Raw genomic sequence first — 22,574 nt, forward strand, 5'->3', positions numbered from 1 at the left:
AAACTAATGATTTCACATGTCAAAAGTAACATTTTACTTATTTTAAAGAAAGTTCACTTTTCAATGCTTTTTTCTTGAATCTCTATAAGGCCAAAAAGTCTCCCTCCATTACGCACAAAGTTACTGTCTATTTGTCAACATTGTTAAAAGAAAATTAAATGATTCAAAACATCAAACATAATTTCATCACCTTTGCGGTTGATCCAATAATCACTCAAATATAGGTTGCCTTAAATATTAAAATTCAAATTTTGTAAATAAATAAAAATGTGTTATTCGAGACTAATACTAATACAATACAGACATAAAGATATATGTATAATCTCTAAAATATAAAACACGAAGATATATGTATAATCTCTAAAATATAGAACACGATGACAGAAATTTATATATTATATAATTATGAATTATATAAATTGATAATAAAAGATTATGTATATAAGTATGTTTCAATTTTTTTAGAAAAAAATATTTCTCCATTCAAAATGATTTGTTAATTATTTTTTAATCATAATAAAAATATATACAATAAATTTAAATTTTTAAAAAGTTAATATATTTTTTTATTTTTAAAATTATGTTAGAAACCGTATTAAAATTGTCAAAACTTTAATAAATATTTTTTAATTAAACACTTCATTCAACAGTACTTATCTTACAAATATCATATAAGTGTCTCTGAACCTTTTGTATTATTAGCCAACTTTATTAAATATCACTAAAGTGGATGGATATCGTGTACTAATAAAACGGCTAACACAAGATTTTAGTTTTTTCTTTTAATGAAAGAAATATTTGTAATTTCAGTGTATTCGTGGATGGTACTTTTTTTCACATTAAAATTTATATTATAAATTAATCAAAATGTTATAAATAACAATAATTAAAGTAAACAGAATTATCCTGTGCAACGGAAAGATATCCTTATTACAGGACTTGAATTAATTGAATTCATAATGATTTTGACTGATAACAGTTATAACAATAATAGAATGAGTTCGGTAATCGTAATTAATGTTTAGGTCCGGCCCAAAGAAAGCAAGGAGTAGAAGGACGGTTTCTTCCTGCACCTCCATATCTTCTTTTGGCACCTCCATATACAACATGAAAATACAATTTTATCCTTCTTGTGCCACCCCATAGAATAGTTTATGAATTATGTAATCCGGAAACACATTTGAAAAAAGAATTCCGGATTACATAATCCAAAAGTTAAAAAAGACTTCCGAATTATATAATCTGGAAGCTAATTACAAATTTGAAAAATGAATTTCAGATTATGTAATCCGGAATATTACAGAGGGTATGTTTGGAGGTGCAGGAAGAAGCGGCCAAGTAGAAGAAGATGCAGGCCCAAGAAAACTAGTGTCGGAAGTTTGTTTGGGTCAATTGAACCGTGTGGAACAGTTTCATTACCAATTAGACAATTTACGAGAAGGTGAAAGGGTTGAGTTCAGAGTTCAAATCCGAGAGATTGTCGTTGATTCCAATTCACGACGGAGGAGTGAGGAATCACAACCTCCACCGGCCGAACACTAACTGTCGGCGACGCTCAACCTTCCTAAAACGCCGATAGGTAAACCGATTTCACTCTCCGCTGCGCAAACACTATATTTTCAGCGCTTATTTATTTACGTGTTTTTGTTTGGTGTTTTTATTTTATCTGTGAATTGCTTGAAATATTGAAGAATCGGAAGTTTTACACTAGTTTTTCTTAATTTAGGTTTTATAGATTTGGTTGCGTTGTGTTGATGAATGTTAACGTGCAACAGTGATGGAGAGTGCTTTTGCAAGCGCTTCTGCGATTACAGACCAGAGGCAAAAAATAGAGCAGTATAAGAGCATACTCGCTGCTGTCATTTCGTCTAATGACATTGCTCAGTCTAGGAAATTCATAGATCACAGTTAAGTATCTTTTTTCTCATCTAGGGTTTCTTTGTGGTTGGTGTTCCTCCATTTCAAGCTCTCAGACCTTCGTATTTCGTATTTCAGTGTTATCAGATGATGTTCCATTGGTAGTGTCGCGGCAGCTTTTACAGACTTTTGCTCAAGAGTTGGGAAGATTGGAGCCTGAGATACAGAAAGAGATTGCTCATTACACCCTCGCCCAAATTCAGCCCCGTGTTGTGTCGTTTGAAGAGCAGGTTTAATTTTTGTGTGTTCAACTGAAATACTATATAATTGTTTTGTTTTGTTTCAGCAAATAGGAAAGTTTAGTTATTACTACTTAATTGCAATTGGGATTTTGTCTTTTGAGAAAAAGAACGAAAAATTACAATATATGTACACCACTTTGAAAACATTCTTTTCATTTTCTTGACTAACTCTGCCCTCACTTTTCTAATATTCAATTATCATTTAGTTAGCTATTTGCTTATTTAGGGATTAAATTATGTGATGCTAAAGATAAACGGAAAAAAAGTTAGATTTAGTAATTTTGAACACAACTTTTGCGTTATTGATTGTATAAATTGTAGTGAGGCAGTGGCTGGGAGAGGAAAGAATCATTCTTTTCTATCAGAATCACAAATTAGCTTTACATGCAAAGACTTTATCAAAAATGTATTTCTGCTTCTATGCCAGTCAAAAGGGTTTTTGATGTGTGGAGAAGTTGAAAGATAAAGTGAAGTTAGATTTTAAGGAAAACAAATAAAATTCATTTTTGCCAAAATAAAATTCTATTAGGAAACTAGTTACCTGTAATTGTGAATGCTCCTTGCTTCCAAGCAAAAAGTGTCTCTCATCATCTCTTCATATATTTTTGTTTTGATCCATCATCCTATTATGGTGAAGTATACATTTTTCCTTCCTCTTGTATTCTGTCTACTCAATTTAATTACTCTAATGGCCACTTGTTATTTTATTATAGGTTTTAGTTATTAGAGAAAAACTCGCTGAGCTTTATGAATCTGAGAAGCAATGGTCGAAAGCAGCTCAAATGCTCAGTGGTATTGACCTAGATTCGGGAATGAGGTCTCAGAATTTCTTACCTTCCATATTTATTTGCTTGTGTAAACTATTATATTCTGCCGAAATTGAGAATGTCACTTTTACTTATTTGTACTTTGATTTATTTTATCAGGGTGATTGATGATGCATTCAGGTTGTCAAAGTGTGTCCAAATTGCTTGTTTATACCTTGAGGTATCGACTTTGTGCACTGAAATTTATGTTTGATTTGAAGTAGTGGCTAAGACCAAAATGAGAGTCATTACAAGTGACACGCATGAGTATCTATTTCTGTGATTTTTTTAGAGTCTCAAAGCATGTCCTACCTATTCTTCTTCTACATCCTCGTATTCAAGAAGACAATGCTTTTATAACTAAAACATTCACGTTCCTCATACTCTTATGCACACACATAAGGAATAATTTTAATTTTGTAACTATGGGGACATCTGGTCCCTTTTTAAAAACATGATTGGTATACTTGCTATTAATGCCAGACTGGAGTCATAATTTTTTTTAAGCAAATTTTGTTTTGCAGGATGATGATGCTGTCAATGCTGAGGCTTTTATTAATAAAGCATCATTCTTGGTCAGCAGCAGTCAGCATGAAGTACTCAATTTAAAGTACAAGGTTTGAAAATTATAGCTGCTTAGGGGTAACTGAGCCAAAGGAGGGATGCTTGAGCCTAGCCTGATCTGTTTTTCCCTTTTTTCCCTATTTGTTTTCAGGTTTGCTATGCAAGGATCTTAGATTTGAAGAGAAAATTTTTAGAAGCAGCATTACGGTATTATGATATATCTCAAATTGAGAAAAGGAAAATAGGAGACGAGTACGTATCTTCATTGTTATCTTTTCCTTGCTATAGTTTTTTCATAATCTTTTTTGTGAGTGAAGGGAATCTGTTTGCATGTATCTGAATTCTGTGTCACTCTATGGCTCCCTTTTTTGTAGTTGGAATAGTATCTGGTGTTTGCTTATATATTCTTCAGCTTAGATTTTCTTTTGTAATAACTATTGTTGCAGATCCCATAATTTAAAATTTCAAATCCTAGCTCATTCTAATTCAGTAAATAAGGGATTTAGTTTCATAAAATGTTCTGTATTCATTCTTTGAATTTACTTCTAATTACAAAAAATAGCTCATTCTAAGATTCTGACTAACAACTAAACATGGGATGCTCGATAGAATGCTCAATGCTTGTATACCTGATAGTTGTGTCAGTATGAAAATCTTTGACATTGTAAACAAAACTGTGTAGTGTGTTTGGAAGCAGTCACAAACAGTGTTCAATGGCAATCTGCCAATGGAACGTGGGACAATGCATATACAAACACACACTGTCTTCGTGTGAAGTTTTGGTAAACTACGTTTATTTGTTAATACTGTACACTTCAAAAAATCATTAAAATTAGTTAGTGGGGGCCTTCTTTAATTCTTATGATAATTATCACATTTTTTTGTGATCCGTAATGAATCTAATTCCTAAACTGCATTTCAGTTTGGTTAGCAAACGGTATTACTTCATGTAATTAACATTCTATATTTCAATGTTGTATCTCAGCATTTATTAAACCAAATTATGAACTTAACATGTGAGTGAGGGTCTAATGATGATAAATGTTGTACATGACAGGATCCTTGACCTTCAACTTTACTGTCCCCTGATCTGAAATGCAACCTATATTTGTTATATCTTTTGCACGTGTCCATTGTGGTTTGTGTTTAGCCTGTATTACTTATAATTATTTCTTGAATGGTATGACTCTTAGGCAGTTATCACATGTGGTTTAATTATAATGTTATAGGGAGATTAATGAAGAAGCACTTGAACAAGCTTTATCTGCTGCTGTCACATGCACGATATTGGCAGCTGCAGGACCTCAGCGTTCCCGTGTTCTTGCCACTCTGTACAAGGTGAATGCTTCACTCATTAAACATTTTAAAAGTCCTGTTTGCAAAGGTCAAATTTCATCACATTAAGGTTTGTGGGCTTGGATTAGGATGAGCGGTGTTCGAAGTTGAAGATCTATCCAATATTGCAGAAGGTATTTCTCCCCCACTAGCCCTCTCTTTTATGGCTTTCCACAAGGACCATATAATCTGAACCTCTTCTACATCAGGTGTATTTGGAGAGAATTCTAAGAAAACCAGAAATTGAGGCTTTTTCAGAAGAATTGAAACCACATCAGGTTATATAAGTCTATATTGTATCTTCATAGTTTTGGAAGTCATAGCAGGCACGCCTCATCTTTTACTTTTTCCCACAGAAAGCTCTTCTTCCAGACAATTTCACTGTGTTAGACCGGGCTATGATTGAGCATAATCTTCTTAGTGCAAGCAAACTTTATACTAATATCAGGTTTGGGAAATTATACTATCTGCTTACTTCTTTCTTATAACTGCATTATTTTAACATTATTATTGTTGTGTTTCATGCATCTTAATCTTTGTATGCCTCTGTTGCAGCTTTGGTGAGCTAGGCACTCTGTTGGGGATCCCACCTCACAAGGTATAGAACTATTGATAATGGTTCATTTGGTAGAAAGAAACACCCTTCTCTATTGAATTTACCTTTTTCATGTATCTTGGGTATTTTTTTAGGAGTGCTTTGTACGCATTCTAACACACTCTAAAGTAAGTTACAAAATCATGGTTGAGACCATCAGAATTTGTAAATTAATGAAGTGTGGTAGAGGGTGTGTAAATAATATTTCTCTCTTTAATGTCAGTGGGTGTAGAGTTTGTTCGATTTTATCTATGTTATTTTTCTCTCTTAACAGTTATTTTTCTCAGGCTGAGAAGATAGCATCAAGAATGATTTATGAGGATAGGATGAGGGGATCTATCGATCAGGTATAAATAGCCATTGACCTCTTTATGAAAATACTATAAGGAAATAGAAATAATTATTAAAGGAATCTTCGTGTCGGACTGCTGGATGGTAATTAGGAAAAAGGTTTGGGGTATGATGCAGGGGGAGAGCCATTAGCTGTTCTGATAGCGAGGAAAACATTATTGCAAGGTTTTCTTTATTAACCTCTTTAACGAGCAGTGGCCAATTTTTGTATGATTTATTGCAGGTTGAAGCAGTCATACATTTTGATGACGACACTGAAGAGTTGCAGAGATGGGACCAGCAGGTAATTTTGTTATAAAGATCTTATATCTCCGGGTGAAGTGGTTATAGGTGAACTAAATAATAATCAGGGAATCTCAACCGCACTTGCTGCGGCTACCTGAATTCTAGTGAAATATTACAGCGCACATTTGGATTTTTAAAAAAAAACTATATGAATTGCTAAAACTCTGAAGAATTGAAGCATTCTTTCCAATTTTAATCGTTTTCTTGATCAACGAATCTCAAATGAAATATTTCGTTGAGTTTAAGTTGTTTATATATACCAATTCCTATGAGCCTGAAGAAAGGAGGATTAGAAAACTAATTGTATAGTGGTTAAGTATGCTACATTTTTTGCTTAAATGTTGTTATAGGATGAACCGTTGTGTTGTATGTGTGCACCTATACATTCACTGGCACATATTCTTTGAGGACCATATTGTTTAATTCACTAGCGTGTTGTGCCACTTTAGTAACCTTCAACGGTTCAATTTCCTCAAGCTTTTACTAATGGTGGTTTTGGTTGCAGATTGTAGGCCTATGTCAGGCCCTCAACGATGTTTTGGATAGCATGGCCAAGAAGGGTGTTCCGGTTCCTGTTTAACATGGATGATTTTCACAATTTCTTTGTTTATACATTCTTAGTAAAGCATCTTTTTTTTTTCTTGTTGATTTTTTGTGAACTTCACTATACAAAATATACAATTAATTTCCTCATATATTAGATTCCAAATTCGGTTTATGGGCATGTTTATTTACTGCTAACTACAACTTGGTTTTCATAAGTATTTTATTTGGGGGAGAATTTTATTCAAGAAATGTTTTGTTGTTAAATGGCGATATCTACTTATTTCTTGTCTACTGCATTTTATCACCAACTTTATTTATTATCGAAAAGGATTTTGTTCCATTAATTTTGATAAAAACATTAGTTGGATGAAAGTTATATTTTCCATGATGAAAGGAAATGTGTCGATTTTATAAGATGCAGGAAAGAACGTCCACTGTAGGTGGATGAATCAACTCTTGCACTTATGTCAAAGGAATAAAATATTATATATATTAGTATAGTATCAATGTAAAAACAAGAATCTTGCATCAAAATAACCACAATATTTCATAAATCACAAGTTAACTAGTGTAGTTATAGCAAATTTTCATTTCTTTAACTAATTTGATATTGCATTCTTATTTCTATATTAGTACTAGGATATGTTTAGCTGAGTTAGTTCACAAGAGCTTTTAAAAAACAAAATATAAAAAACACTGAAATTATTTTTTTAGTAAACTATAATTTTTTATATATAAATAAACTTTTACAAAATTTTTTCTAAATATTCTTATAGAAAAGTTGGTTCAAACAGTTCTCTCTTATCACAAATTTCTCCCATTCTTCACTTTCCCCCGTACAACATATTGTAAGAAAAAATGAACAACATCTCTCATTCAGTATTTGCTTAAAAAAATTCTAACAATGCATTTTAATATATTTATTACGAATTAAAATGAATCTGAAATAAAAAATATTTGTTTTTCTTTTTTTGTTCCTCGACTTCCACATCCACTCCTTTTAACTGCAGATCAAGAATATATTAATAGAAATATATCGCTATCATAAAGAATATATAAATAGAATCATATCGCTATCACACCCTTTATTTTGCAGTTTCAGTGTTTCTTAGTAATCAAACACATAGTTTTGGGGATAAGAAAAAACATTCAACATTCCTCCACTCAAGTCACAGTCAGTTTCAATTTACACAATAGATCTTATAAACTGTGTGTAAGTTGAACGAGTTTTGGAAGTAAAAATTGTATAGAAGAAGCATAGAAGCAAATTTTAGCATTCAATAGCTCATACTTCTAAGTTGGAACTGCAAAACTCAGGTCTTCTGCATAATGAAACCAGTGAGAAGCATTTAGCATGAAGATAATGAAGATGATGAAGGCCATGAGTATCATCCCAATCACAACCCCACAAGCCAGTGCACCACATCTCTTCCCAAACCTTCTCTCTTCTCCTTCCAAATCACCACCTTCCAATACCACAACCTCCTTCTCTCCTTCAAACTCCTCAAAAAACTCCTCTGCCTCTTCATAATCAGAAGTTACCAACTTCTCAGACCCATTCTTCACTTCTCCCCTCTCTTTCTCTTCCTCATCACAGTCAGCTACATCTTCCACCATACCCTTCTCACAATCAGAACGAACACAACCCTTTTCTGGTACTTCAAAAACCACCAAACCAGTTTCATCATTGACCAAAGTGGAATCTTTGTCCATATCATGACCGGGGAGTTCTGATCTGAAAGAATCCCAGTTATTAAAATCCATCTCCAATGTGGATAACCGCTCTGAAATCTGCTGCAAGTCATGGGGTTGTGAGCCATGAGAAGAAGCTTCAGCATATAGAATGGTGTTGATGAAAGCGAGTTTCTGTTTGATGCCGCTTGAGATGGAGTGGTGGGAGTGAGTCTCAGGGCCAAGCAGCAAAGCTTCATCCAGCATACACTGCAGTTCTTCTAGCTTATCCTGCAATTTTTTGTAACTCTTTGTCATCTTCCTTCTCTCTCCCTTCACTCTTCAAACACTTCCCATTGTGTTTCTGGAAACCGTTCCACTCTTATACATCGTAACTGCTGTCACCTCATTTACTCAACCGTTTTCGTCTTCGAAAACCTCAATAATCATTTCCTAAACATAATTTCATGTTCTAGATATGCTAAATAATTTCATAAAGGCCTCAATTTTTTTAAAAAATTTCTCTCGTTACACAAATTTATATATTATATAATTATAATATATATTACATAATTATAATATAAATATGTTTTGGTTTTTTTTTTTAAAATATTTTTTATTATTAGTTGAAAATGATTTGATTTTTATTTATACAATAAATTTAAATTTTTAATAAATAAATATATTTTTATTTTAAAAATTATCAAAAATTAAATAAATATTTTTAAAATTGAACATTTCACCACCGATATTTCACCATCGATATGATATGTGTGCCTATATTCGTAGAGTTTCAATATGTTGACACTCTCTCCACATGACACACATTTGACATTGCACACGTGACAATGATGTGACAGAGTGAGATTGAGCACGAATGAGCAGCGCGAACTTTAAAATAGGGTAAAAAATAGTATATTATATCGATTATTAAAAACAACTGGTGTAATATGTTTTTTTTACTCAGAATGACTCATATTACATCGGTTAAGTCATTTAACAAATGTAATATATGATCCATATTTGCGTGTGTCAGTATATGTGGAGGAACCTGTGGCTGGATAACCAGTTCTGGTAGGACATCGGTTAAGTCATCTAATTGATGTAATATATGTTTTTTTACATCGGTTAACCGATGTAATACATGATTTGTTTAAAAAAAGTTGATTTTTTTTTTTCATGAAGAGTGGATGACTATAAACATAGATATAAACACACGAGTAACCAATTTTGAGTGTACTATATGTCATATATTATAATATAGAGTCAATATTACTTAGTTACCAAATGTCACTTAGTAAAAGAGAGTCTTAATAAAACATTTTTCTTCGTAAGAGTATTGGATACGTGTTGATCCACCGAAAACACCATTTAAGATACTTCTCCAAATGTTTGTTGTTTGGTTGGTATGAGCTTAACCTCAGAAAAACACAACCTTGTTCGTCTTCTGGAACAATGTTCAAGCATGAGAGAGATGAAGCAAATCCACGCCTACGCCATCACCACCTCCCTCGCTCGCTTCACCTTCATCTCAAGCAAACTCTTGGCCTTCTGCGCCCTCTCTCCCCACGCCGATCTCCGCCACGCCCACACCCTCTTCTCCGCCATTCCTTTCCCCACTCTCTTCCACTACAACACCATCATCGCCGCCTTCTCCCGCCACTCCTCCTCCCTCTTCCTCCGAATGCTAAACGACACCGTTCGCCCCAACGCCCGCACCTTCACCCTCCTCCTCTCCAAAGCCTCCCCTTCTCTCTCCTTCCTCCACCAGCTCCACTCCCTCACCCTCCGACTCGGCCACCTCGCCGACTCCTACGTCACCACCTCCCTCGTCGCCGCCTACTCCAACCACTCCCGCACAAGCGCCGCGCGCCACGTGTTCGACGAAAGTCCCCACCCAAACGTCGCGTGCTGCACAAGCCTCCTCACCGGCTACTGCAACAACGGCCTGGTAAACGACGCCAGGGAGGTGTTCGACGCAATGCCCGACAAAAACGATGTTTCATACAGCGCCATGGTCTCCGGCTACGTCAGAAACGGGTTTTTCCGCGAGGCCATTGAGCTTTTTCGTGACCTCAGGAAAAACTGTTTCGCAACCGTGAAGCCCAATAACTCTCTTCTGGTGAGCGTTCTCGGCGCGTGTGCTGCCGTTGGCGCGTTCGAAGAAGGGAAGTGGATTCACTCCTACGTCCACCGAAGTGGGGAGTTGGAATATCACGAAGTTGAGCTCGGAACGGCGTTGATCGATTTCTACGCAAAATGCGGCTGCGTGGAGCCTGCTGAGCGGTTGTTCGGGAAGATAAAAAGCAGAGACGTGGCGGCGTGGAGCGCCATGATACTGGGCATGGCCATGAACGGGAAGAATGGTGGGGCACTTGAGGTGTTTGAGGAAATGGAGAAGGTGGGGCCCAGACCCAATGGGGTTACCTTCATCGGCGTTCTGGCGGCGTGCAATGACAGAGAGCTGTGTGGTAGAGCAGTTGGGTTGTTGGAATGCATGAGGGAGAAACATGGGATTGCGGCGTGGATTGAGCACTATGGGTGCGTGGTGGATGTGTTGGCTCGTGCAGGGAAGATCGAGGAGGCGTTGGAGGTGATGAAGGGCATGGAAATGGAAGCTGACGGAGCCATGTGGGGGTGTTTGGTGAATGGGTGTTTGATGCATGGCTACGATGAGTTGGGACACAGAATTGGGAGGTATTTGGTGGAGTTTGAATCTGGGCACAGTGGAAGGTACGTTGTCCTCTCCGAGCTCTACGCCAGAATGGGAAGGTGGGAGGCTGTTTTGGACACCAGGAATTTGATGAAACAGAGAGCTGTGACTCCTGTTACTGCCTCCAGTTTCATAGAGATTCGCCATTTCTGATTATCCACTGTTCAACCACTGATGCAAATCATTGTACTTTTTACACTGTTTCTCTTGGTGGTGAACTTCAATCAATGTAATTTAGCACTTCATTTCACGTTGTAAATAGAACAAGAGAAAGAGGAGACAACATGGAAGAAGACAACACCATCAAAACAGTTAGATAATTTACATTTTGTGGCTATATTCTCCTATTAATCAATTATTTTTATTTTTTTTATATACATAATTCATTGTGTGCATAGTTATAATCGATTATGCCCTAATTGTAATTATTATGTGAAATGCTTTTAAATTTGTTGGTTCATATGAACACGGAGATATATAAAATTTTCTAAAATTTAGGACACGAAACACGTATTTATATATTATATAATTATTTGTTTCTTATTTTTATAATCATAATAATAATTTATACAATAAAATTTGAATTTTTAGAAAATTAATGTATTTTTTCTTTTTAAAATTATGTTAGAACTGTACTAGAATTATAAAAAATCTAACAAATACTTTACCGGTATGGACGAGGCCGAGACCCACCTAGCTGCCCGAGGCCGAGCCTGACTAAGATCAGAGGAACCTAGCCACCCATTTGGGCGAGACCTTAGAAGACTTGGCCGAGATGACTGAGACCATGGGAATTTGGCCGATGGCCAACTCATACTAGGGGAACTTGGCCGACGGCCAACCCCTATCACCGTTAAAGCTCAAACCAAGATCAGTGAAGTTAATCTATCATTAAGAATTAGGTAATACAACCCTAGCACGCATCTCAAGGAGTAAGGTATGTCATTTATTACTGTTCACCTACCTGAGAGCTGACCACCCGCTTTACTGACTTGAGCGTCGGAGTGCATTCGCAGGTACCACACCATCCGGTGTTCACCCGAGATCGAGTGCCGAAGGAGAAGTAGGAGGACGAAAGGAATCTCAGTTCATCACCCAGTAAGCTGACCGACCGAAGGAAGGAGAAGAAGACTTCAATGGTTCTCTAGGTCACATCTCCCTAACAATAACAAATACTTTTTGAATTAACATTTCACGGATATATGTCTTACAAAAGTCAGTATCTGATACGAGTATCGACACCGACACGCAATTTAAGAGGACCGTGCTAACTTTATAGCTTGTGTACTTACTCTCTCCACTCATATTGTTGTTTATTTATGAATTTGAACATACCAATCGCATTAACTTGTTTTCCTATCAAGTTATGCGCATGTGATGACTCAAATCTCTGGAAAAAAGCATATTTTGTCAACGTTTTATGCAGAGTGAAAAACAGTGGTTAAATGGAAAATGTTCACCATGTTACGTAGTTTTTTTCCCTCAAATCCTTACATATCGAGAGACAGAGTAATCACTATTCGGGTGGATCACTCTCCTTCCCTTTCATGCAGAACCCTTGTACAAATCATGCACAATCCTTATCCAAATCATGGATATATCTTAACATTTATCTTTCTCAATAGTAAAAAGTCTTGACAAATACAACCTTAAACTACACGACTTCAATCAAAACACGTTTCAAATGTTCAAATTTAGAGAACATCATCCTTAGTATATGCATAAATATATATTATTTTACCAAAACAATAACTCATATAAAACAATTGAGAAATTATAGTAATATTCCCTAAGGTTTTATCAAGTTAGATTTACACTCTTCCTTTTTTTTTATTCTTACAATAACTTATCTTAAAAGTTAAAACTATAATGTTCTTTTAAACCTAAGGGTTAGATTTATAATATAAAAAAATATCAATTTTATGCTTTTTAAAAAAAGTTGAAGTATATGTATAAACTTTTAATCTAGAATTTGAGTGAATTTAATCCACAATATCTTAATTTAATAAAATATAAATATATACTTAAAAAATTGGATAATTTTATACAGACCTTTATATATTTTTATAGGAAGTTGTTTTTCTCCATTTATATATATATATATATATCTATTTAATTTAATGTATGTAATTATTTATTTTCAAAAAAATCTAATGATGTATATTATAGTCATTGATTTATATCACCAATATTAAAGTTTTCCTTTCACCACCACGGAAGCAGTTTACTAAGAAAAATAATAAATATTCAAAGACTAAATCAGTGCTATTACATAAACCATAACAAAAGAAAATCAAGAAACCTCCTAAAACGATTAAACTCACCATCTAAATAAATTATCATTTTATTACAATATAATATTTTATTTTAAAAATGGTTATATAAATTGTTATTTTATTATATATTTTATTTTAAAAAATAGTTGTTTTTAATAATATGAAACCAACTTTATCCTCCTTTGTTTGATGTTATTATAAATATACATTTTCAGCAGTATTATATTATTGGATGAGGTGTTGACAAAGAGAAGGGGCAATTTCCAAAACCTTTCTTTCTCGTACCATCACCTCTTCCTCCTTCAATCTCTTTCCCAATTCCCCAAAATCCACAGTGGGAGGAAGAGATGGTTCTGTCTCAGAAGCTTCACGAAGCTTTCAAAGGCACCGTCGAAAGGATCACTGGCCCCCGAACCGTTTCCGCCTTCAAAGAAAAGGGTGTTCTCAGTGTCTCCGAGTTTGTCACCGCCGGCGATAATCTCGTTGCCAAATGCCCCACCTGGTCCTGGTAATTCTAATTCCTCCCTTTTTCTTATTTCCTCTTCGTTTCTGATAATGGGTATTGGGTATTTAATTTCAACCTGCGTTCTTGTTTTTTATCCCAAAAGTTGCTTTTTTTCGAAAGGATTTCGACTACACTGCTTTAATGGTGTTATTTGAGAATCTTTTGTAACAAAGGGTTATCTTTTTTCATCACGTATTAGTAAATGTGGATTTTACTGCAGTATGTAGGCTCTTACCTGCTGTTGATTTGTGTGGTTCTGTTTTGCTATAGGGAATCGGGTGAGCCAGGGAAGAGGAAGCCATACTTGCCACCTGATAAACAGTTATTGATTACAAGAAACGGTATGATTAAGATCTGAGTATAGTGTGCCTCTATATCATGCGTGTTCTTTGTCTCTGATGTTTGTTTTCCTCTACTAAAAGCAAGCAGTTTGATCTAGAAAGTTCTGTTTCATTGTCATGCTGATTTTTGGAGTTGCTTAATACTTAACAGTGCCTTGTCTTCGGAGGGCTGCATCTGTTGAAGAAGAATACGAAGCTGCCGGAGGGGAAGTTCTACTTGATGGTGATGATAATGATGGCTGGTTAGCAACTCATGGGAAACCTAAAGGTATATATTGCTGTTGGACTGGGGGCTTGTACACTTTGCTTTGGTTTTAATCCTCATAGCTTATGCTTTTACATTTTCTTTTCAAGAAAACAAATCTGATGAGGATGACAATTTACCTTCGATGGAAAGCCTGGAAATCAGCAAAAAGAGTTCTATTAAGCGAATTTCTTCTTACATGGGACCCGAGGATGACGAAGATATTCCAGATATGGCCGAGTTTGATGATAATTGCAATCTTATTGAAAATGACCCTGTAAGTTGATACTGCTTTTTCAGAAGAGGGGTTGTGTTTCCTAACCGTTGTACATCTATTTGGGACTTGATGTTTAAATTTTACTGAATCAAATGAAAGACAATAGAAATATATAGTCTGCTATTTCAGATGTAGTAGTGTCAAAGAAATAGATATATAGGAAAAGAAGTTGGGAGGAGAGGTTCTTATAGCAGTTACGCGGCTGCTGCTGCGATACATTTGAGATTTTTGGTGTCATTACTTTTTCAGAATAATTTTCATGCATATGATCAAGGGACCTACCACTGTGTCTATTTTTATTGCCTCCTTGATACATTGAGAAGTCTACATAGTTCTCTACTGGCTGAAAGCCTTTATTCAAATTCAGTTACCATGTACTAAGAAGTGACAATCTATGAACGAGAGTGCGCAAGGCCTTTACTAACTCTTTAACTCGTAAACTGGAGGATCGTGTTACTTGACCAGGCATGGTATGCACCAAACCCAGTTGTTTCAGGGTACATCATGTCAAATAAACAGCTGAATGTGAATGCATGATTACATCCACTTTGAGCATTTAGAATGAAGCCTAGAATGACGCTAGACTAGAACCACATTTTTATTGGACCAACTTACTCAACTATTTGTTCACACTTAAAAAGTGTGATGGTTGAGGAAGATAATATGGGTTAAGTGACTGTTTCGCTATCCCTTTATAATGTTTAAGTGGATGGGTCTGGACCATGGTGCACCTTAGGGTTTATTTGGTGTCATAATATTTCATTTCATTTTCTGTTAGTTTTATTTATTTTTTAACAATGTACTTTCACTTATTCCTTCTACCTATTTGATACTGATTTAAGAAATGTGATTTCTGTTATTCTTTGTTCTTATGTTAATGGGAGGCCACTCTTCAGTCCACGTATCTAGTAGCCCATGAACCTGATGACGATAATATTCTACGAACCCGAACTTACGATGTCAGCATAACGTAAGATGAATTTCAATATGATTTTTCATGTTTGTCATTTTATGCTAGTCTATACTTTTTAGCCCTCAACTAGGCTTATTAAATGTACCCCTCTATATGATCAATGTTTTATGACTTCAATATCTTCATGTGTGTCTATGGCTTCTCTTTGATGTTCTGATTATGGTTGCTTCCACAAAATTGGTACTTATGATGATATCATGAAAATTTTGGTACCGGCAATATATAGTTAGTTTGGTTCTGCTACTTCTTTTACAAAGTTTTTGATAATTTCAAAAAAATACCAGTTATAAACAATTAATTTGGAAACAAAAAACAGAAGCGTCTTTAAACTGAATGTTATATTGTTTTTAAGAATTATAAATGTTAAACATCAAGAAACAATGTTTCTTTTTTAAATATTTCTGTATACAACAGCAGCATAAGTGGTATCAATTTCTCTTTTGGATGATATCTTATCCTATATTTTTACCTTTTTTCTCTATTATTGTTTTCTGTCTCCCTCCCCCCACCCACCCTCACCAAAAAAATAAAATATTGTGTTATAGTAGAATCAAATAGCTTTTTGACAATGATTTTTAAAGGTGGACCCTACTCATTTTGCAGGTATGATAAATATTATCAAACACCACGAGTATGGCTTACTGGGTATGATGAGGTTTGTTTCATTCACTTGATCCTTGTAACTATATTTTAGTCATGTTTGAATTATCTATAGGAGGACTACGGCAAAGCTACTTGCGCTAGAATTAACATTGCTGATACCATAGAATAGATTACCAAAAAAATGATCCAATTCTTAACATGTGGATGATCGAAAATGAATGTACTCTTCAAAGTTTTATGAGTAAGGAAGGAATTATGTACTGTCCCTCTGTTATCTATATGAAGTATTGGCACTGTAAAAATGAAGTCGCTGACATAATGCAAACTTTCAACATGTGAAATTCCGTGTCTTATGGTATTCTCATTTGACTGTTTGATGAATTATTTTTTAGTTGTACAAACATATAAACCTTTCATCATTTCCAACTATACCTTGGAATTTGTATATAATTTAGTAATTCCATCTCTTATCCTTGGCAGGCAGCAATGCTTTTGCAACCAGAACTTGTCCTTGAAGATGTTAGTCAAGATCATGCTCGTAAAACGGTGAGATATTAGACATGAATATATATATATATATATATATATATATATATATATATATATATATATATGTGTGTGTGTGTGTGTGTGTGTGTGTCTATGTGTGTGTGTGTGTGTGTGTGTGTGTGTAAGTATGTGTGCATGTATCTAAGTATGTGTATATAGAGAGAGAGATAGATGGATAGAAAGAAAGATAGATAGATGCATCTAGTGAGAAGTATGTCTTTACTGTACGACTACACATGAATGATCGAGATTAAAGGGTAGGTAAAGCCATGATTTTTGTATTCTAATCTTGAACATTCGTGATTATGTCTAATAGTCAAAGTGTATCCTTTTATAATCAGTTTCTCACATAATAAGGGCCCTCTCGTTCTAATTCTCACAATGTTTAACTAAAATTATGGCAGGTAACAATTGAAGACCATCCTCACTTGCCTGGGAAGCATGCATCTATTCATCCATGTCGACATGGAGCAGTGATGAAGAAAATCATCGATGTGTTGATGTCACGTGGTGTTGAGCCTGAAGTTGACAAGTAAACCCTTTCTTCCTAAGATATTGCTTTCATTTGTAGAAATAATTCATCCATATTATGAATACTGGTACCCCATGTTGTGGCACAAACAAACAACAACACAAATATTTCTTACCAATCAGTTTCACAGATGTATAGCCATTAGATATGGACTTTAACCCCTTGCTTCTAGTTCATGAATCTAAAGAGAAGTACCTGTTCCTAATGAGACGACATACTCACATCACATATACTTATTTCTGTAGGTACCTATTCTTATTCCTAAAATTTATGGCTTCTGTAATTCCAACAATCGAGTACGATTACACCATGGACTTTGATCTTGGTAGCTCCAGCAATTGACCAAGGTAATTGTGATTATTACTTATTATTTGTTATCATTTAAATTGCTTACTTTTCTATTATTTAAATACTTCACAAGTGATGGTGCCTCATTCCATGAGTCATGTAAATGTCAATACTCTATCATGTTCAATCCGATGCAAAACACTTTTAAACTATGAGGCTCAGACACTCCTCTTAAATGGTGTGTCCGTGTCGGACACCGACACTCTACGACACGTATTGGTGAAGTGTCCGATTAAAAAAATATTTGTTGGATTTCTAACCATTCTAACACGATTCTAATACAACTTTAATAAAGAGAAAAATATCTTAGTTTTCTAAAAACTCAAACTTATTGTATAAATTTTTATTATAATTACAAAAATAAAAAACAAATCCCTTTGAACCAGTCAAGAGAAACATCTTTCTGCTTCAAAAAAAATTTGAAACATACTTCTGCATATAAATCTTTATTGTCAATTTACATAATTCATAATTATATAATATATAGATCTGTGTCCTACATTTTAGAGATTATACGTATCTTCGTGTCCGTATCAGTGTCTGTGGGTGTCTGTGCTATGTAGCTTGTAAACTTTAATAATCATGAATCCCTTCTTCCATTTATCTTAGTTGGTGGACGCAGTGGTGGCTTTGCTAGCACACTGATATATACTCTTTTGGTGACAGATATTAGTGATTATGATGATTTGTATTGTTTGTGTTTTTCAGATGGTAGGTGCTAGTTGAAGGGGGCATATTGTCCATTGCTGGTTTTCAGTGATCCGCAGCACCAATGTTTTCTGTTTATTTCTGAGCATAATCTTTGGTTGTCACACAGTTGGTGTACATGTCATGTAAATGATGACAGTGTGAGTCATTACTATCAATATGTTGGACCAATTTCCTTCAAGATTTGTACATAACATAATTCACACACCATTCTAAATCTAACGTTATGCTTTCCCTTCTCCATCATTAAATCTATCTGATTTTGCATTTGGTTGATTAGTAGACTTTACTATTTCATTGCAAGTAATGGTCAATCATGTAATCATCAAAAGCTTCAAATGATGGAAAAAATTTGGCTTTGACATTTAAAAAGATATAGAATTATTATTATGATTTATCGAATCTCTTTGAAATATAAAAAATGGTAGTTTTTCAGCGATGAAGAAACAAAAGGGTATTTCTTGTGTTTCTCATGGGCAAAACTCAATATTCAAATCTCACATGAATCTTTCATTAAACTACTACACAAATTAATTTTCTAAATGTTGTATTATTATTTTATTATTGATTATAGTCTATTAGTCCTGAAATACATGAAATTGTTTTTATTTGTCGTCCTCTTTGATTTCGATAAATAAGCTTAAATAAAAAAAATGTTTAGAAAGGATAAAATAAGTGTTTAATAAATGTCTCTTAGGTGTGTGTGTGTATATATATATATATATATATATATATATATATATATATATATATATACTAAGTTTATAATAATAATAATGTAACGTCGGATTTATATTGGTAACTTAATTGGATATAAATTTGACGTGGTGAAATCATGAAAATGATTATTAAATTTTAGCTAAGTATGTTTATGTTTATGACGGACAAGAGAATTTTTACTCTCGTCTACATCAATTTTGTCAAAATATTATAGATTCTTTATTTTCTAGTTACATGATTTAGGTGTTTTTTATTTTTTATTCTTTATAAATTCACAAATTGATTATTATGTCGATAGAAGATAAATGGGAAGAGATCACTAAAAAAAACTCTATAAATAAAGGAGAATCTAAAAAAATAAGATAAATATTATATATGCAATACATAATGTAATAATAAATTTTATGTTCTTATTAGTTTGATGGTCAGGTCTTGAAAACCACCTCTAAATAATAATAATAATAATAATAAATAATAATAATAATAATAATAATAATAATAATAATAAGACAGTTAACATAATTAAAAAGAAATACTATTACAAGAACTATTTTATTTACCTTTTACTCAAAACATTGACAATAAAAAAAAATTACTACAATTTTAAAAAATATTGAAAAAAATTTATATACAACCAAAAACTAAAAATGATTATTATGAATGTTATGGATTATAGATGTAGAATTTGACCATTTAATCACGTTTGAATACGGGTTCTGTATCTTATGGTGCCGGAATCAATCGTGGTCTTCCTAAGCGGTGTTAGGTTAGGGCTTGCAGAGTATCACTGCGTTTCGTTACGGTACCACATTTTGCTTATTCTACTTTCTAATTTTCTATTTTCAATCAATTCCAGTGACATAACACTGGACTCCGTTACTCAATTGCAGTGTTTTTTGCTATGATATTATTATTTTCATTTTTATTTTCTTGATTGAGTTATTTACTAATTGATGTAAAAATGCAGAACCTTTATATTTTGAATTGGAGGTTATGGATCAGAAAGCAGGAGATAGCAGCTCTGTGAAGAAAATAAATTCAGCTTGTGATGTTGAGGCTTTGAAAAAGTGTTTGGAAGAGAACAAGGGAGACTATGCCAAATGTCAGACACAGATTGAGGCATTCAAGTCATCTTGCTCACTCAAAAAACCAAACCCCTCTTGATTCTGTTTCAATTAGACTAGATTAGATGGTTCTGATTCTTGAGTTGATTTGTGGGTTTACCATATTTTTTTGGTAAAGGGACGAATATGAACTGAACTTTGTGTCTGATATTCCTGAGTTGTATCACTATTTAGTAAAAATTGTGACAGAATAACATGTTCTCAGGTTGTGGTTGTGCACAGTTATTAGGTTAATGAGTTGTCATTCATAGCAGATTGATTAGAATTATAATGGACACTGCTGAAGGTTTCTGATGCTGTTGCCACACTTTTGTGGCATTGAAGTTTTCAATTGCTTTGTGTGGCATTTAAGTTTCTAGTTGTTTTGCCCCCTTGCAAATGATAGTATGACATTTTTAATGGTTACAACATGTGAAGTGTTGATCTTATACTTCATTGACTTGGTTGAACTCTATATGTTCCTCTTCTATTTTCTTATAAATTGTGTTTTTCTTGGCTTCTTTGTCTATTCTGTTGCTACATTTTTAGGACGTTAGCTTGAGATTTGCTTCATATTCAAGAGTTTTTACTGTTATTAGGCAATCAAGTATGCTATATTATTTCAGAGAAAAGTTTAGACTAATAGATTTTTTTGAGGGGAAATGGGTTATTGTTGAATAAACTTTAATGTAATTTGTGGGTTTTAAAGTTAGAAGTTACTAGAAAAGAGTAGAATGGGAGTTTGGATATGTAAAAGGTCAAAAGTTGTGAGTGGGATTTTAATTGTGTTGTTAGTGGGGTTTTAAGGCCATAATGAAGACTTTTCTAGAAGAGCTTCCTAAAGCCTATAAATAGAATGCTCTCTCAATTGTAAGATACACCACCGAAAGAAATACAATAGAGAGATTTACAAAGAAGAGTGTTTCTTTTAGAGAGAATTTAAGTGTGAGTGAGTGTTTATTTTTTTACAATTTGGTATCAAGAGCCAATGGCGAATGTGACGGGTCAAATACCGCTACCACGGTTAACGAAGGCGACCAGATATGACAATTGGAGCATTCAAATGAAAGCTCTTCTCGATTCTCAGGATTCATGGGAGGTGGTCGAAGAAGGTTTTGAAGAACCGACCAATACCACGGGTTATACGGCAGCTCAAACCAAGGCATTGAAAGAGATGCGATCGAAAGATAAGGCAGCTTTGTACATGTTGTATAGAGCTGTTGATGAGGCAATTTTTGAGAAGATTGCTGGTGCGTCCACTTCAAAGGAAGCATGGGACATATTGGAGAAGGTGTTCAAAGGAGCTGACCGAGTTAAGCAAGTGCGTCTACAAACTCTGCGTGGCGAGTTGGAGAACATGAAGATGATGGAGTCAGAAAGTGTATCTGACTACATCACGCGTGTACAGGCTGTGGTGAATCAACTCAACCGAAACGGTGAAACTCTAACCGATGCACGAGTTGTGGAGAAGATTTTGAGAACATTAACAGACAATTTTGAGAGTATTGTGTGTGCGATAGAAGAGTCAAAGGACCTTGCGACGCTCATAGTCGACGAGCTCGCCGGTTCTCTCGAGGCACACGAGCAACGAAAGAAGAAGAAGAAGGAGGAAACACTCGAGCAAGCACTTCAAACCAAGGCGTCAATCAAAGACGAAAAGGTACTCTATCATCAAAATTCTCAATATAGAGGGCGTGGTCGTGGAAGTCGTGGAAACGGTCGTGGTGGAAAAGGCAGCAACCATGAAGGGTACTATAAGGAGAAGGAACAGTCGAGCCAACCAAATTGGCGTGGAAGAGGACGTGGTAGAGGAAGAGGCGGCCGATCGAATTATTCCAACATCGAGTGCTACAAATGTCACAAATATGGTCACTATGCGAAGGATTGTAACTCTGACAAATGTTACAATTGTGGTAAAGTGGGGCATTTTGCAAAAGATTGTCGTGCTGATATAAAGATAGAAGAAACAACCAACCTAGCCTTGGAAGTCGAAACGAATGAAGGTGTTCTCTTGATGGCTCAAGATGAAGTCAACATTAACAATGACACTCTGTGGTACCTCGACTCTGGAGCAAGCAACCATATGTGCGGTCATGAGTACCTATTCAAAGATATGCAAAAGATTGAAGATGGTCATGTTTCATTTGGAGATGCATCAAAGGTGGAGGTCAAAGGGCGAGGTACGATTTGCTACTTACAAAAGGATGGCTTAATTGGGTCACTCTAAGATGTTTATTACGTACCAGACCTCAAGACCAACATTTTGAGTATGAGGCAACTCATGGAGAAAGGTTACTCGATATTTTTGAAAGATCGACTCCTACACTTGAAGAACAAGCAAGGGCGTTTGGTTGCCCGAATTGAGATGGC

At 34.7% G+C, this 22,574-nt stretch overlaps 4 protein-coding genes and 1 long non-coding RNA gene across 8 annotated transcripts; all 5 read left to right on the forward strand.

The window, feature by feature from the left end:
* The first annotated feature begins 1,182 nt into the window (after positions 1–1,182).
* Positions 1,183–6,813, forward strand: COP8 (Proteasome component (PCI) domain protein). Of its 3 annotated transcripts, XR_016517213.1 has the most exons (16): positions 1,371–1,579; positions 1,776–1,907; positions 1,996–2,147; positions 2,873–2,976; positions 3,086–3,146; positions 3,490–3,582; positions 3,681–3,781; positions 4,587–4,667; positions 4,759–4,867; positions 4,954–4,998; positions 5,074–5,142; positions 5,221–5,312; positions 5,420–5,462; positions 5,747–5,806; positions 6,034–6,093; positions 6,601–6,813. XR_016517213.1 is itself a non-coding variant. In XM_068627127.2 (15 exons), the coding sequence occupies exons 2-15, from the start codon at positions 1,778–1,780 to the stop codon at positions 6,673–6,675; spliced, it is 1,194 nt and encodes a 397-aa protein (XP_068483228.1). In that variant the 5' UTR covers positions 1,183–1,579; positions 1,776–1,777; the 3' UTR covers positions 6,676–6,813. The 3 variants fall into 3 exon arrangements, 2 of the variants coding, with proteins under 2 accessions (XP_068483228.1, XP_068483232.1); XM_068627127.2 differs by lacking the exon at positions 4,587–4,667 and having other exon boundaries at positions 1,183–1,579; XM_068627131.2 differs by lacking the exon at positions 4,587–4,667 and having other exon boundaries at positions 1,271–1,579; positions 1,727–1,907.
* A 2,863-nt stretch (positions 6,814–9,676) lies between these two features.
* LOC137831821 (pentatricopeptide repeat-containing protein At5g66520) lies at positions 9,677–11,370 on the forward strand. The gene has a single exon (XM_068639659.2). It carries the CDS (start codon positions 9,721–9,723, stop codon positions 11,176–11,178), a length of 1,458 nt encoding a protein of 485 aa, XP_068495760.2. The 5' UTR covers positions 9,677–9,720; the 3' UTR covers positions 11,179–11,370.
* A 2,115-nt stretch (positions 11,371–13,485) lies between these two features.
* On the forward strand, positions 13,486–18,632 carry ATG3 (autophagy 3 (APG3)). Of its 2 annotated transcripts, none has more exons than XM_068623738.2 (10): positions 13,486–13,809; positions 14,077–14,147; positions 14,299–14,415; positions 14,502–14,668; positions 15,565–15,638; positions 16,245–16,296; positions 16,725–16,790; positions 17,198–17,325; positions 17,571–17,672; positions 18,382–18,632. In XM_068623738.2, the coding sequence occupies exons 1-9, from the start codon at positions 13,649–13,651 to the stop codon at positions 17,665–17,667; spliced, it is 933 nt and encodes a 310-aa protein (XP_068479839.1). In that variant the 5' UTR covers positions 13,486–13,648; the 3' UTR covers positions 17,668–17,672; positions 18,382–18,632. The 2 variants fall into 2 exon arrangements, with proteins under 2 accessions (XP_068479839.1, XP_068479829.1); XM_068623728.2 differs by having other exon boundaries at positions 13,524–13,809; positions 15,553–15,638.
* A 1,138-nt stretch (positions 18,633–19,770) lies between these two features.
* LOC137810430 (uncharacterized) lies at positions 19,771–20,660 on the forward strand. Its single transcript, XR_011080903.2, has 2 exons — positions 19,771–19,903; positions 20,069–20,660. It is a non-coding gene; the product is annotated as an uncharacterized LOC137810430 (long non-coding RNA).
* Positions 20,661–21,152: 492 nt separating this feature from the next.
* LOC150022937 (uncharacterized) lies at positions 21,153–22,491 on the forward strand. The gene has a single exon (XM_090297118.1). The coding sequence runs from the start codon at positions 21,193–21,195 to the stop codon at positions 22,429–22,431; it is 1,239 nt and encodes a 412-aa protein (XP_090153244.1). The 5' UTR covers positions 21,153–21,192; the 3' UTR covers positions 22,432–22,491.
* Positions 22,492–22,574: the final 83 nt, after the last annotated feature.

The sequence above is a fragment of the Phaseolus vulgaris genome, chromosome 11 (assembly GCF_051622355.1).
Source record: "Phaseolus vulgaris cultivar YP4 chromosome 11, ASM5162235v1, whole genome shotgun sequence".
In the NCBI taxonomy this organism is placed as follows: Eukaryota; Viridiplantae; Streptophyta; class Magnoliopsida; order Fabales; family Fabaceae; genus Phaseolus; species Phaseolus vulgaris.